Below are 13,979 nucleotides of genomic sequence, written 5' to 3' on the forward strand. Positions count from 1 at the left end.
ATAGAAAAATGACAGCTGCCCTTCAGGAGAATAGGAGTTTCAATGTTGTACTGTACCACATTCTTTGTCTTCTCTTTTTGGTTCTCATTTTCATTTTTGATCACAATCAAGAAGTGTAATTACCTAATGACTTCCTGTTTTAAGAGATTATGCAGTGTCCTTTATCTCTTGGGTGGCAGTGAGAGATCTGAATTTGTTATCCCTATAAGACAACACCAGACACAGCTGATCCTCAATGACCATAACACAGAACATTTTAAAGGCCAAGCCCTGAGCTTTTTAAACACAAATATTCACCTTTGCTTTCTGGTATATGGTAGACTCCTGAGAGGTGTGAGTAAACTATTAGGAAATCAGACAACCCTATTTGCTGATATTAAGCAGGTTTAATCAGCAGAGATCTGGGGAACCCACACAGCCTCAAAAGGGAAGCTCATCAGACTAACAACAAATCTTTCAGAAGAAATCCTACAAGCCAAAAGAGATTAAATCTCAATATTCAATGGTCTTTAAAATGAATTCTAACCAAAAATTTTTATCTCATTAAATTTAGTTTCAGAAGTGAAAAAGAGATCACGTACTATTCAGATAATAAAATGCTAGGTCAAGCATGATGGCTAATGCCTGTAATCCCAGCTACTCAGGAGGCTGAGGCAGAGAATTGCTTGAACCTGGGAGGAGGAGGTTCTACAGTGAGCCAAGATCATGCCGTGGCACTTCAACCTGGGTGACAGAGTGAGACTCAGTCTCAAAAAAAAAAGAAATGAAATGAAAATGCTAAGAAAATTTGTTACCACCAGGACTACCTTACTAGAACTGCTAAAGAAAGAACTAAATAGGAAAGAGAATTACCAGATACTACAAAAACACATTGAAGTACAAAAACACATTGAAGTACACAAACCAGTGATACAACAGCAACCATAAAACATTGTTTTACACAATAAACAATTCTGTAAAATAACGAGATAAGCTTATGATGACAGAATAAAATCCACACTTACCAATACTAACCTTAAATGTAAATGGGCTAAATGCCCCAAAGAAGAAACAAAGTGACAAATCTGCATAATCAAAACACACTTGTATACTGTGTCCAAGAAATTTACGTCACATAGATGCAAAAAGATGGATAAAAACCTACCTTGCAAATGAAAAGACAGAAAAAAGCAAGTATTGCAATCCTTGTCTCTGACAAAACAAAATTTAAATCAAGAAAGATTATAAAAAGGTAAAGAAGGGCATTATATAAAGGGTTAACTATGCTAAATACATATATATCCAACATAAAAGTACCCAGATTCATAAATCAAGTTCTTCGAGAACTTTAAGAGACATCAACTCTTACACAATAGTAATGGGGAAATTTAACACTTCAATAACAATAATAGACAGATCACCGATACAGAAAATTATCAAAGATATTAAAAACCTAAATTTGACACTGTGTCAAACTGACCTGAGAGATATCTACAGAACTTTGTAACCAAAAATAATAAAACATACATTTTTTTACCACCATGATGCATGCTCTAAAATCAATCATATAATTGGAAATAAAACACTCCTCAAAAAATGCAAAACAGCTGATATTGCAATCTCTTGGACCACAGCAAAATCAAATTACAAATCGACTAAGAAATTCACTAAAAACCATAATTACATGAAAATTGAATAACCTTGCTATGTCAGAATAAATAAGTTTTTTGAAATTAGTCATAACAAATCAAAAACTTTAGAACATAGCCAAGGGAGTGTTAACACAGTAATTCACAGTGTTAAATGCTCACAACATAAAGTTAGGAAGATCACATTAAGAGCCTAATTTTACAAGTACATAAACTAGAGACAAGAAAACAAATCTCAATGCCAGAATAAGACAATATTAAGAACAAAATTTAGAGCTAAAAATACTGAATGTATTTTAAAAATCAGTAAATCCAGGAGCTATTATTCTTTTTAAAAATTTGATATTTTTGTGAAACTATTGGAAGTTATTCCTTTTAAATTATTCTGTGTATAAGATCTGTAATGCAAGCAAAATTACCACATTTATCTATTTTTAATTTTTCTGTACAGTAAATTTTTACAAAGTAAAATTGTGGACTATAAGACTTTTTTAAATGCCCCTCAACAGTAAATAAATTTATATTATATTTTTTCAGTATGAAATCTCCAATATTCAACAAAATTTCGGGACCTTTTAAAGGCTTTTTTACATTTTCAACACTTGTAGAGTTTTTCTTCATTATGAATAGTGTCATGTTTAGTAAGGGTTGAGAAGCACTTCAAGATTTTGCCGCATTCTTCACATTTGTTAGGTCTGCTTCTAGCATGAATTCTCTTCTGCTTAATAAAGTCTGAGGAGTAGAAAAACTTGTGCCATACTCTTCACATGGATAGGGTTTGTCTCCAGTATGAGTTCTGTTATGATCAATAAGATCTGAGGACCACATATAGGCTTTGCCACATTCTTCACATTTTTAAGTTTTCTCTCCACTATGGATTCTCTTGTGTCTAACAAGAGTTGAGTTGCAGCCAAAGCCTTTGCTACATTTTTCACATTTGTAAGGTCTCTCTCCTGTATGAATTCTCTTGTGTAAATTAAGAACTGAGGTGCAGCCAAAGGCGTTGCCACATTCTTTACATTTGTAAGGCCTCTCTCCAGTATGAATTCTCACCTCTGAAAGAACCCTAAAGACTTTGCCATTCTTCACATGTGAAAGGTCTCTCCCTAGTATGAATTCTCTTGTGTCTTTTAAGATTTGAGGAGCAATCAAAGGCTTTGCCGCATTCTTCACATCTGTAAGGCCTCTCTCCAGTATGAATTCTCTTATGAACAGTGAGCTCTGAAAAAACCCTAAGAACTTTGCCACATTCTTCACATTTGTAAGGTCTCTCTCCAGTATGAATTCTCTTGTGTCTAAAGAAAATTGAGGACCAAACAAAGGTTTCGCCACATTCTTCACATTTGAAAGGTCTCTCCCCAGTATGAATTCTCTTGTGTTTTTTAAGATATGAGGAGCGACCAAAGGCTTTTCCACATTCTTCACATTTGTAAGGCCTCTCTCCAGTATGAATTCTCTTATGAACAGTAAGCTCTGAAAAACCCCTAAGGACTTTGCCACATTCTTCACATTTGTAAGGTCCCTCTCCAGTATGAATTATCTTGTGTCTGTTAAGAGCTGAGGAAAAATCAAAGGCTTTGCCGCATTCTTCACATCTGTAAGGTCTATCTCCAGTATGAATTCTCTTATGAACAGTAAGCTCTGAAAAATCCCTAAGGGCTTTGCCACATTCTTCACATTTGTAAGGTCTCTCTCCAGTATGAATTATCTTGTGTCTATTAAGAATTGAGGAGCAATTAAAGGTTTTGCCACATTCTTCACATCTGTAAGGTATCTCTCCAGTATGAATTCTCTTGTGCCTAACAAAAATTGAAGACCAAACAAAGGTTTGGCCACATTCTTGACATTTATAAGGTCTCTCCCCAGTATGAATTCTCTTGTGTTTATTAAGAGTTGAGGAGCAATCAAAGGCTTTTCCGCATTCTTCACATTTGTAAGGCCTCTCTCCAGTATGAATTCTCTTATGAACAGTAAGCTCGGAAAAATCCCTAAGGACTTTGCCACATTCTTCACATTTGTAAGGTCCCTCTCCAGTATGAATTATCTTGTGTCTCTTAAGAGCTGAGGAGTGACGAAAGGCTTTCCCACATTCTTCACATCTGTAAGGTCTATCTCCAGTATGAATTCCCTTATGAAAAGCAAGCCTTGAAAAAATCCTGAAGACTTTACCACATTTTTCACATTTGTAAGGTCTCTCTACAGTATGTATTCTCTTGTGTTTAATAAGAGTTGAGGAGCAGATGAAACCTTTGCCACATTCCTGACACTTGTAGGGTTTCTCTCCAGTATGAATTTTCTTGTGTTGACTAAAGTCTGAGAAGCTATTAAAGGATTCGTCGTATTCTTCACATTTGTAAGATATCTCTCTGCTACAAATTTTCTTATCTTCATTTAGAAATGAGCACCACTCAAGAGTTTTGCCACATTTATTACATTGACTTGTTTTACTATGGATGGTTGATAAACATTGATGAGGGCAATTATAACTACTCTTCGGCCCCTTGCAATTATTCACATTTGGCCATTCTTTCCTTAAGTATAAATTATCAAGGTGACACTTTTCATATTTTCTCAGTATTATGTTTTTAGATGAATCTTTTGTGTCCTGCTTTGGCAATACCTCTGCAGAAAAAAAAAAGACCCAGTTGAAAAACAAATGATCTTACTTGTTAGACTAAGGTGAATACACTTTATGCATATAAAATTATACTAAGTACATTAACACAGTGAGACAACAAAATGCTACCAGCTCTAATTTCTTTATACACATATAAACTTAATAGAAATATACTAACCAAAATAAATACAAAAACCAGTTAACTATTTGCAACAACACAAGTGAGTAAAATGCCAAGAATACAGAAGTGGAAGAAAAGTTATTTAGCCACTACACCCATTCTTTTTCTCTACTACAGGACAGTGCCTTTGAGTATAAACACACAATTTCTGGCTTCTACTTTGAAAAATAAATAGTGCCAATGTGTCCATACTCCTGGCTTTCTTTTGCCTTGCCAAAAAACAATTTCTATGTTCCATGACAGTGCTGAAAGAAATGGTGATATACTTTGAATGACAGGTTTGGTCAGCTGAAATAAATGACAGTTACAAAAGAAGAAAAACTTCAATACCATAGACAGGCAATGGGTATAGAAAGTGATTGTAGGTTCTCTATAAAAACATGGGAATCTTCTTTAATGGAAAAACTCACAAACCAAGAGAAATCACATCCATATAACAGGTTTGAGAGACTGAAAAAATCTCTAGCCTAAAAAATTGGTGCCACATTAGCCCAAACCAAAGCCACTACATAAATATTTTGACATGGATTTTTTTGTACAAATCACAACCAAATACACAAAACATCAGGATGATGTGGCTGAATCAAAGAATAAAATGAATATCCAGAAATCAATCCTAGAAAAATGAATACGTAAAAATTACCTGAAACAATGTGAATTTAGCTAGAACTATCTTTTGAAAGAAAAACAAATCACCTTAATGTGCTTAATTAGTAAAATGGGTACATAGAAACAAAATAAAAAAAACAAAATGAAACTATCACCTAAGATATAAGCACATACAAAAAAATGTGAAGCAGAAGTACAAAGTAAGACTGATACACACTTCCACATTTTAAAAAATAAACTAAAAATCAAGAAGCTAAGCAAACTTTAACTAAGATTAACATAAAGAAATACCAAACAACAAAAACAACAAAAACTCCACAACATAACATTGATTTGAAAGTCACAAATAAGAAGAGAATCTGGAATGCAAGAGAAGAGAAAAGAAAGGTGTCACGGTGGCTCATGCCTATAATCCCAGCACTTTGGGAGGCCGAGGTGGGTGGATCACGAGGTCAAGAGATCGAGACCATCCTGATCAACATGGTGAAACTCCATCTCTACTAAAAATACAAAAAATTAGCTGGGCACAGTGGCATGTGCCTGTAATCCCAGCTACTCAGGAGGCTGAGGCAGGAGAATTGCCTGAACCCAGGAGGTGGAGGTTGCGGTGAGCCAAGATCGCGCCATTGTACTCCAGCCTGGGTTAGAAGAGTGAAACTCCATCTCAAAAAGAAAAAAAAAAAAAAAAAAGAAAAGTGTCATTTATAGCCGTGATCCTGCAAGACTGCCATGAGATTTCTAAACAGAAACCTTTGAGGCAAGAAAAAAGTTGGATGATAAAGTTAAAACACTAAAAATTAATTTTAAAAAATGTCTAAACAAGAATACTATGTTCAGCAAGGTATCCTTTGAAAGAAAAGAAAAAATTGACTTTCCAAGATACCCAAAATGTAGAAAACAGTGTGAAAACTTTTCTACAAGAAATGTAAAAGTTTCTCTCACTGAAAATAAGATAAACTAAAAAACATCAAATCATGTAAAAATACATAACTCTCTAAAAAAATATGTACATACTCAACTATAAAAATGTGTAGTATGGAGAGGAAGATCCAAGATGGCCACTTAGGAGCAGCTCAGGATTGCAGCTCCCAGTGAAAGTGCAGAGGGTGAGTGGATGCCGCATTTCCAGATGGATTTTTATTGCCCACAGACCAAGAGAATCCCAAGTGGAGGAGCCCCACGGGTCACCAGCGCTGCTGTTTTGCCAGCGTCCCGACACGGTGGTTTGCCATACAAAACACACTGGTCTGGTTCTGGTGAGTGGAGGTCCGGGAAGTCACAGTTGCCCATTCATCTGATTAAAAAAGAGGGCTGAAACAGGGAGCCAGGCCAGGAGATACCTGGGGAAAAAAAAAAAAAAAGCTCCATGAATCTCAGTGCCGCTGTTTCAGCCAGCTCAGTGGGTCACCACATGGGAAAGCACACAGATCCCAGCAACTTTTCAGCAGGCAAGAGAGTCGACCATTCAACTAAAAGAGAAAAAAGGGCTCTGAGGCAGGGAGCCAGGTGATCAGACTCGGCTGGTCCCACATCCACAAAAAAAAAAAAAAAAAAAAAAAAAAAAAAAAACGAAAAAAAAAACACGAGCAATTGGAAACACGCTGGGTTGAGAGCTTCACAGCAAGCACAACTGAAAAAGAAATAAAGGGTATTCAAATAGGAAAGGAGGAAGTCAAATTGTCTCCATTTGCAGATGACATGTTTGTATATTTAGAAGACCCCATCGTCTCAGCCCAAAAGCTCCTGAAACTGATAAGCAACTTCAGTAAAGTCTCAGGATACAAAATCAATGTGCAAAAAACACAAGCATTCCTATACACCAATAACAGACTGAAGAGCCAAATCAAGAATGAACTGCCATTCACGATTGCTACAAAGAGAATAAAATACCTAGGAATACAACTAACAAGTAATGTAAAGGACCTCTTCAAGGAGAACTACAAACCACTGCTCAACGAAACAAGAGAGGATACAAACAGATGGAGAAACATTCCATGTTCATGGTTAGGAAGAATCAACATCATGAAAATGGCCATACTGCCCAAAGTAATTTACAGATTCAATGCTATCCTCATCAAGCTACCAATGACCTTCTTCACAGAATTGGAAAAAACCACCTTAAACTTCATATGAAAACAAGAGAGCCCGCATAGCCAAGTCAATTCTATGCAAAAAGAACAAAGTGAGAGGCATCATACTACCGGACTTCAAACTATATTACAAGGCTACAGTAATCAAAACAGCATGGTACTGGTACCAAAACAAAGATATAGACCAATGGAACAGAACAGAGGCCTTGGAGGCAAGACAACTTATTTACAACTGTCCAATCTTTGACAAACCTGATGAAAACAAGCAATGGGGAAAGCATTCCATGTTTAATAAATGGTGTTGGGAAAACTGGCTAGCCATGTGCAGAAAGCAGAAACTGGACCCCTTCCTGACACCTTACACTAAAATTAACTCCAGATGGATTAAAGACTTAAACATAAAACCTAACACCATAAAAACCCTAGAAGAAAATCTAGGCAAAACCATTCAGGACATATGCATAGGCAAGGACTTCATGACCAAAACACCAAAAGCATTGACAACGAAAGTCAGAATAAACAAATGGGACCTGATCAAATGCCACAGCTTCTGCACAGCAAAAGAAACAGTCATTAGAGTGAATCGGCAACCAACAGAATGGGAAAAAATTTTTTGCAGTTTACCCATCTGACAAAGGGCTGATATCCAGAATTTACCAGGAACTAAAGCAGATTTACAAGAAAAAACAAAGCCATTCAAAAGTGGGCAAAGGATATGAACAGACACTTTACAAAAGAAGACATACATGAGGCCAACAAACATATGAAAAAATGCTCATCACTGGTCATTAGAGAAAGGCAAATCAAAACTACATTGAGATACCATCTCACGCCAGTTAGAATGGCGATCATTAAAAAATCTGGAGACAACAGATGGTGGGGAGGATGTGGAGAAATAGGAACACTTTTTCACTGTTGGTGGGAGTGTAAATTAGTTCAGCCATTGTGGAAGACAGTGTGGTGATTCCTCAAGGATCTAGAAATAGAAATTCCATTTGACCCAGCAATCCCATTACTGGGTATATATCTAAAGGATTATAAATCATTCTACTATATGAACACATGCACACGAATGTTCATTGCAGCACAGTTTACAATAGCAAAGACCTGGATCCAACCTAAATGCCCATTGATGATAGACTGGACAGGGAAAATGTGGCACATATACACCATGGAATATTATGCAGCCATTAAAAACGATGAGTTTGTGTCCTTTGTAAGGACAGGGATGAACCTGGAAATCATCATTCTCAGCAAACTGACACAAGAACAGAAAATCAGACACCTCATGTTCTCACTCATAGGTGGGTGTTGAACAATGAGAACACATGGACACAGGGAGGGGAGCACTACACACTGGGGTCTGTTGGGGGGAAATAGGGGAGGGGACAGTGGGGAGTGGGGAGTTGGGGATGGATATCATGGGGAGAAATGCCACATATAGGTGAAGGGGAGGAAGGCAGCAAATCACATTGCCAAGTGCGTACCTAGGCCACAATCTTGCATGTTCTTCACATGTACCCCCAAACCTAAAATACAATAAAAAAAAAAGTATAGTACTATATTATTTTCAAAAAAAATTTTTAATTATGCCTACAAGCTATTCCTTGATTTGTTAAAATAACAGGAAAAAAGAAAGATAGAAAGATACAAACATACAAATAATTTTGAAAATGTTGATATATAGGAAACATAGCATATTATTAGTGATACTGATAACAAAGTTGAGAGTAAATATAATGAAGATAAATTTTTGTGTGCAAAAGATGGCAAGTCATTAGCAGTTTAAATTCAATAGTAACTTTAAGAGGTTTTCGGTAATCCCCATGTTTACCACATGGAAAATACCTATAAAGACAAACAAAAAGTTGGAGTCAAGGGATTTCACTATCAAATAAATATTACAGAAAGAAACAAGAAGTGAGAGAGAGAAAATTGCTAAAAGTGCCAAATAAAACAATAGAATGGTGATAGTAAGATTTTGTTTTTCATAAAATTATTTAAGTAATAATGGAGTAAACTTTCTAATCTAAACTCATATACTGACTGTGAGAACTTAAAAAAAAAAAGATCTAACTATATCATGTCTCGAAGAGACTCACCTCAGATCCAATTTAACAATAGATTGAAAATGACAGGATAGAAAAAACATTCCATACAGGTATTAACCAAATAAGGAGAGGGAACAATTAATCAACAGCTGTCATGTTTCATGTAGTTTCCTTTAAGTCAAAATTCACAACAAACAAAGTAAGACAATAAATTATAGGAGCGTTCATTCATGAAGAATCTACAAATAGAACTGACATTAGTTTTTTTCCCCAACATATGAAGCAAACATTGACAGAATTGAAGCAAAAAATAGATAACAATGTAAAAATGGTAGGGTAGTTCAATATCCCACTTTCAGTAATGAATAAAGCAAAACTAAATATTAATAAGGGAACAAAAACTTGAATGCAGTATACAACAATTACAGTTAACAAATGTATACAGAGAGCAGAATACACATTATTTTTAAGAGATCATGAAACGTTTTGTTAGATAGACCACCTGTGATATCACAAGTCTTAACAAATGTTTAAACATTGAAATTTTGAACTATTCTTTATATCCCAAATGGAAGGAAAATATAAATCAGTAACAGAAAGAAAACTGAAACATTTACAAACTATAAAAATTAAATATATTCTTCAGCATGCTCTTGTTCAAGGGTTGAAAGGTATAATAATGTGAAGATGTCCATACTGCCCAAAGTGACTCACATATTGAGCACAATTCTTTTAAATTTCCATTTTTACTTTTCTGAAAATAGAAAACAAAAACAAAATTATATGAAATTTCCAGGGACCATAAAAAGCCAGATAATCTTAAAGAAGAAGAAAACTAAGATTCAGGATGGCTGATTAGACACAACTCCAGTGCACAACACCTAGCGAGAAGACATGCAGAAATCCAGAGATCTCTTAGCTCCAACTGAGGTACCAGAAACATTTCAATGGGTCTGGTCTGATGGTGAGCAAAGCCCACTCAGGGCACACTAAGGCAGGGAAGGGTGCAGCTTCACCCAGGAAAGTGCATCTGACCAGCAAGTCGGAGGCTCTCTCTCTAGCACTCCAGTCTAGATACAGTGCCTCCCCCAAAGCCTCAGCAATACACAGAACAGGGGATCTTTGCTACTCGAGCATGGGAATTACAAGCATGGGGCTGAATATGAGCGTGCGGACTGAGCTAACGCCCCCTCACCTTGCCCAGAGAGAGAGAGAACTGTAAGCGGGAGTAGCTGGGCAGGCCCCTACCCCATGACCGGAGGAAGCTGAAAGGGGGAGACGGCCAAGTGCGGCTGGGTGGGTCCCTACCCTACCCCACAAACCCCAGAGGGCTAAAGCGCTGACTCTAGTGGGTTGTGCAGCTAGTGCCACAGTCTGAGATGAACCCTGAATGATCCAGCCCAGTGGAGGAAGGGCACAACCCACGACTAGAGGGGTGGGACTGGGCTACACGTTTTAACAAAAAACACAGGAAGCCTACGTAGCAATGGGATTGTGTTCCTGACAACCCAGCAGCGCCTACAGGTCAGCAGAAGAGGTGGGCCTAATCTCACAGTATAAATGAAAAAGATACAAGAAGCTTCCATAGTAACCTGAAGGAGTCCCTAGAAACTCAAAAGTGCCTCCACAGGCAGAAAAGTGACTTCATCAAGCAGCTCCTTGACATCACAGCCAGGTAAATCCACAAAGATGGGAAAAAAAAAACAGTTCAAAAAAGATGAAACCATCAAAGACCAGACCACCTCTTCTCCTTCAAGGGATCACAACTCCACCGAAGAGTGTGATGAACTGACAGAAACAGGCTTCAGAAGGTGGATAATAACAAACTTTTCTGGGGCCAGGTGTGGTGGCTCACGCCTATAATCCCAGCACTTTGGGAGGCCGAGACGGGTGGATCACGAGGTCAAGAGATCGAGACCATCCTGGTCAACATGGTGAAACCCTGTCTCTACTAAAAATACAAAAATTAGCTGGGCATGGTGGTGCATGCCTGTAGTCCAAGCTACTCGGGAGGCTGAGGCAGGAGAATTGCTTGAACCCAGGAATCGGAGGTTGCGGTGAGCCGAGATTGCGCCATTGCACTCCAGCCTGGGTAACGAGCGAAACTGTCTCAAAAAAAAAAAAAAAAAAAAACCCACAAACTTTTCTGAGCTAAAGGAACACATTCTAACTCAATGCAAAGAAACCAAAAACCAGGAAAAAAGGTTACATGAAATGCTAACTAGAATAACCAGCTTAGAGAAGAACATAAACAACTTGATGGAGTTGAAAAACACAGCACAAGAACTACCTGAAGCAAACACAAGTTTTAATAGCTGAATCAATCAAGCAGAAGAAAGGATATCAGAGATTGAAGATTAACTCAACGAAATAAAAAGAGAAGACAAGATAAAAGGAAAAAGAGTGAAAAGAAATGAACAAAGCCTCCAAGAAATATGGGATTGTATGAAAAGACCTAATCTACGCTTGATGAGTGTACCTGAATATGATGGGGAGAATGAATCCAAGCTGGAAAACACACTCCAGGATATTATCCAGGTACCCCAAGGCACACAATCATCAGATTCACCAGGGTTGAAATGAAGGAATAAATGCTGAGGGCAGCCAGAGAGAAAGGGCAGATCAGACTCACAGCAGATCTCTCAGGAGAAACCCTACAAGCCAGAAGAGAGTGGGGGCCAATATTCAACATCCTTAAAAAAAAAAAGAACTTTCAACCCAGAATCTCATATCCAGAAAAACTAAGTTTTGTAAGTGAAGGAGAAATAAAATCCTTTATGGACAAGCAATTACTGAAAGAGTTTGTCACCACCAGACTTGCCCTACAAGAAAATAAAAAAAATGTTTATTTTCCTAAAAGAAACACTAAGCACAGAAAGGAACAAGTAACAGTCACTGCCAAAGCAAACCAGTGGACAAAGACCAAAAACGCAATGAAGAAAATGAGTCAACTAATGGCAAAGAAAACCAGCCAGTAGCAAAATGGTAGGATCAAATTCACAAATAACAATATTAACATTGAATGTAAATGACCTAAATGCCCCAATCAAAAGACACAGACTGGCAAACTGGATAAAAAGTCAGAACTCATCAGTGTGCTATATTCAGGAAACCCATATCACTTACAAAGACACACATAGACTCAAAATAAAAGGACGGAAGAAGATTTACCAAACAAATGGAGAACAATAAAAAGCAGGGGTTGCAATCCTAGTCTCTGATGAAACGGACTTCAAACCAACAAAGATCAAAAGAGCCAAAGAAGGACACTACATAATGGTAAAAGGATCAATCCAACAGGAATAGCTAACTATCCTAAATATATATGCCCCCAACACAGGAGCACCAAGATACATCAAGCAAGTTCTAAACGACCTGAAACAAGATTTAGACGCCCACACAGTAATAGTGGGAGATGTCAACACTCCACTGTCCATATTAGACAGATCAACGAGACAGAAAATTAACAAGGATATCCAGGAATTGAATGCAGAGCTGGACCAAGCCAATCTAATAGACATATACAGAACACTCCACCCCAAATCCACAGAATATACATTTTTCTCAGCACCACATTGCATGTACTCTAAAATTGACCACATCATTGGAAGCACATCACTCCTCAGCAAATGCAAAATAATAGAAATCATAACAAACAGTCTATCAGACCATAGCGCAATCAGACTAGAACTCAGGATTAAGAAACACACTCAAACCTGCACAACCACTTGGAAACTGAACAACTTGCTTCTGAGTGTCAATTTGATAAACAATGAAATGAAGGCAGAAATAAAGATGTTCTTCGAAGCCAAGCAGAATGAGACACAACTTATCAGAATCTCTGGGATACCTTTAAAGCAGTGTCGAGAGGGAAATTTATAGCAATTAATGCCCACATGAGAAACAAGGAAAGATCTAAAATTGACACCCTATTGTCAAAATTGAAAGAGCTAGAGTAGCAAGATAAAAAAACCTCAAAAGCCAGAAGACAAGAGATAACTAAGATCAGAGCAGAACCGAAGGAGATAGAGACATGAAAATCCCTTCAAAAAAATCAATAAACCCAGCAGCTGGTTTTTTGAAAAGATCAACAAAATAGACCGCTAGCCAGATTAATAAAAAAGAATCAAATAGATGCAATAAAAAATGGTAAAGGGGATATTACCACTAATCCCACAGGAATACAAACTACCATCAGAGGTTACTACAGTAAACCAGGAAGAAATGGATAAATTCCTGGACACTTGTACTCTACCAAGACTACACCAGGAGGAAGTTGAAACCCTGAAGAGACCAATAACAAGGGCTGATGTAGAGGCAGCAATCAATAGCCTACCAACCAAAAAAAGTCCAGGTCCAGACAGGTTCACAGCCGAATTCTACCAGACATACAGAGGAGCTGGTTCCATTCCTTCTGAAACTATATCAAATAATACAAAAGGACAGAATCCTCCCTAACTTATTTTATCAGACCAACATCAGCCTGATACCAAAACCAGGCAGAGACTCAACTAAAAAAGAAAGCTTCAGGCCAATATCCATGATGAACATTGACACAAAAATCTTCAGTAAAATACTGGCAAACATATTGCAACAGCACATCAAGAAGCTTATCCATCACGACCAAGTAGGCTTCATCCCGGGGATGCAAAGTTGGTTCAACATATGCAAATCCATAAATGTAAACCGACATATAAGTGGAACCAAAGACAAAAACCACATGATCATCTAGATGCAGAAAAGGCCTTTGATAAAATTCAACAGCCTTCATGCTAAAAACTCACTAAACTAGGTATTGATGGA

At 37.4% G+C, this 13,979-nt stretch overlaps 1 protein-coding gene across 18 annotated transcripts in view; it reads right to left on the bottom strand.

Moving 5' to 3' along the window:
• Positions 1-1,355: 1,355 nt before the first annotated feature.
• LOC105706701 (zinc finger protein 737-like) overlaps positions 1,356-13,979 on the bottom strand; it is a 67,484-nt gene continuing 54,860 nt past the window's right edge. For 16 of the 18 annotated variants that reach the window (XM_064368298.1, XM_064368301.1, XM_064368297.1 and 13 more), the window contains 2 exons: positions 8,613-8,654; positions 1,356-4,250 (listed from right to left, as the gene is read on the bottom strand). In XM_064368298.1, the coding sequence (XP_064224368.1) occupies positions 2,695-4,250; positions 8,613-8,654 (1,598 nt within the window). In that variant the 3' untranslated portion in view covers positions 1,356-2,694. Of the gene's footprint in view, positions 4,251-8,612; positions 9,931-13,979 lie in introns of all 18 variants that reach the window. The other 2 variants (XM_064368307.1, XM_012437241.2) reach the window with 2 other exon arrangements.

The sequence above is a fragment of the Aotus nancymaae genome, unplaced genomic scaffold (assembly GCF_030222135.1).
Source record: "Aotus nancymaae isolate 86718 unplaced genomic scaffold, 86718_ANA_hifiasm-v0.15.2.pri h1tg000076l, whole genome shotgun sequence".
Classification (NCBI taxonomy): Eukaryota; Metazoa; Chordata; class Mammalia; order Primates; family Aotidae; genus Aotus; species Aotus nancymaae.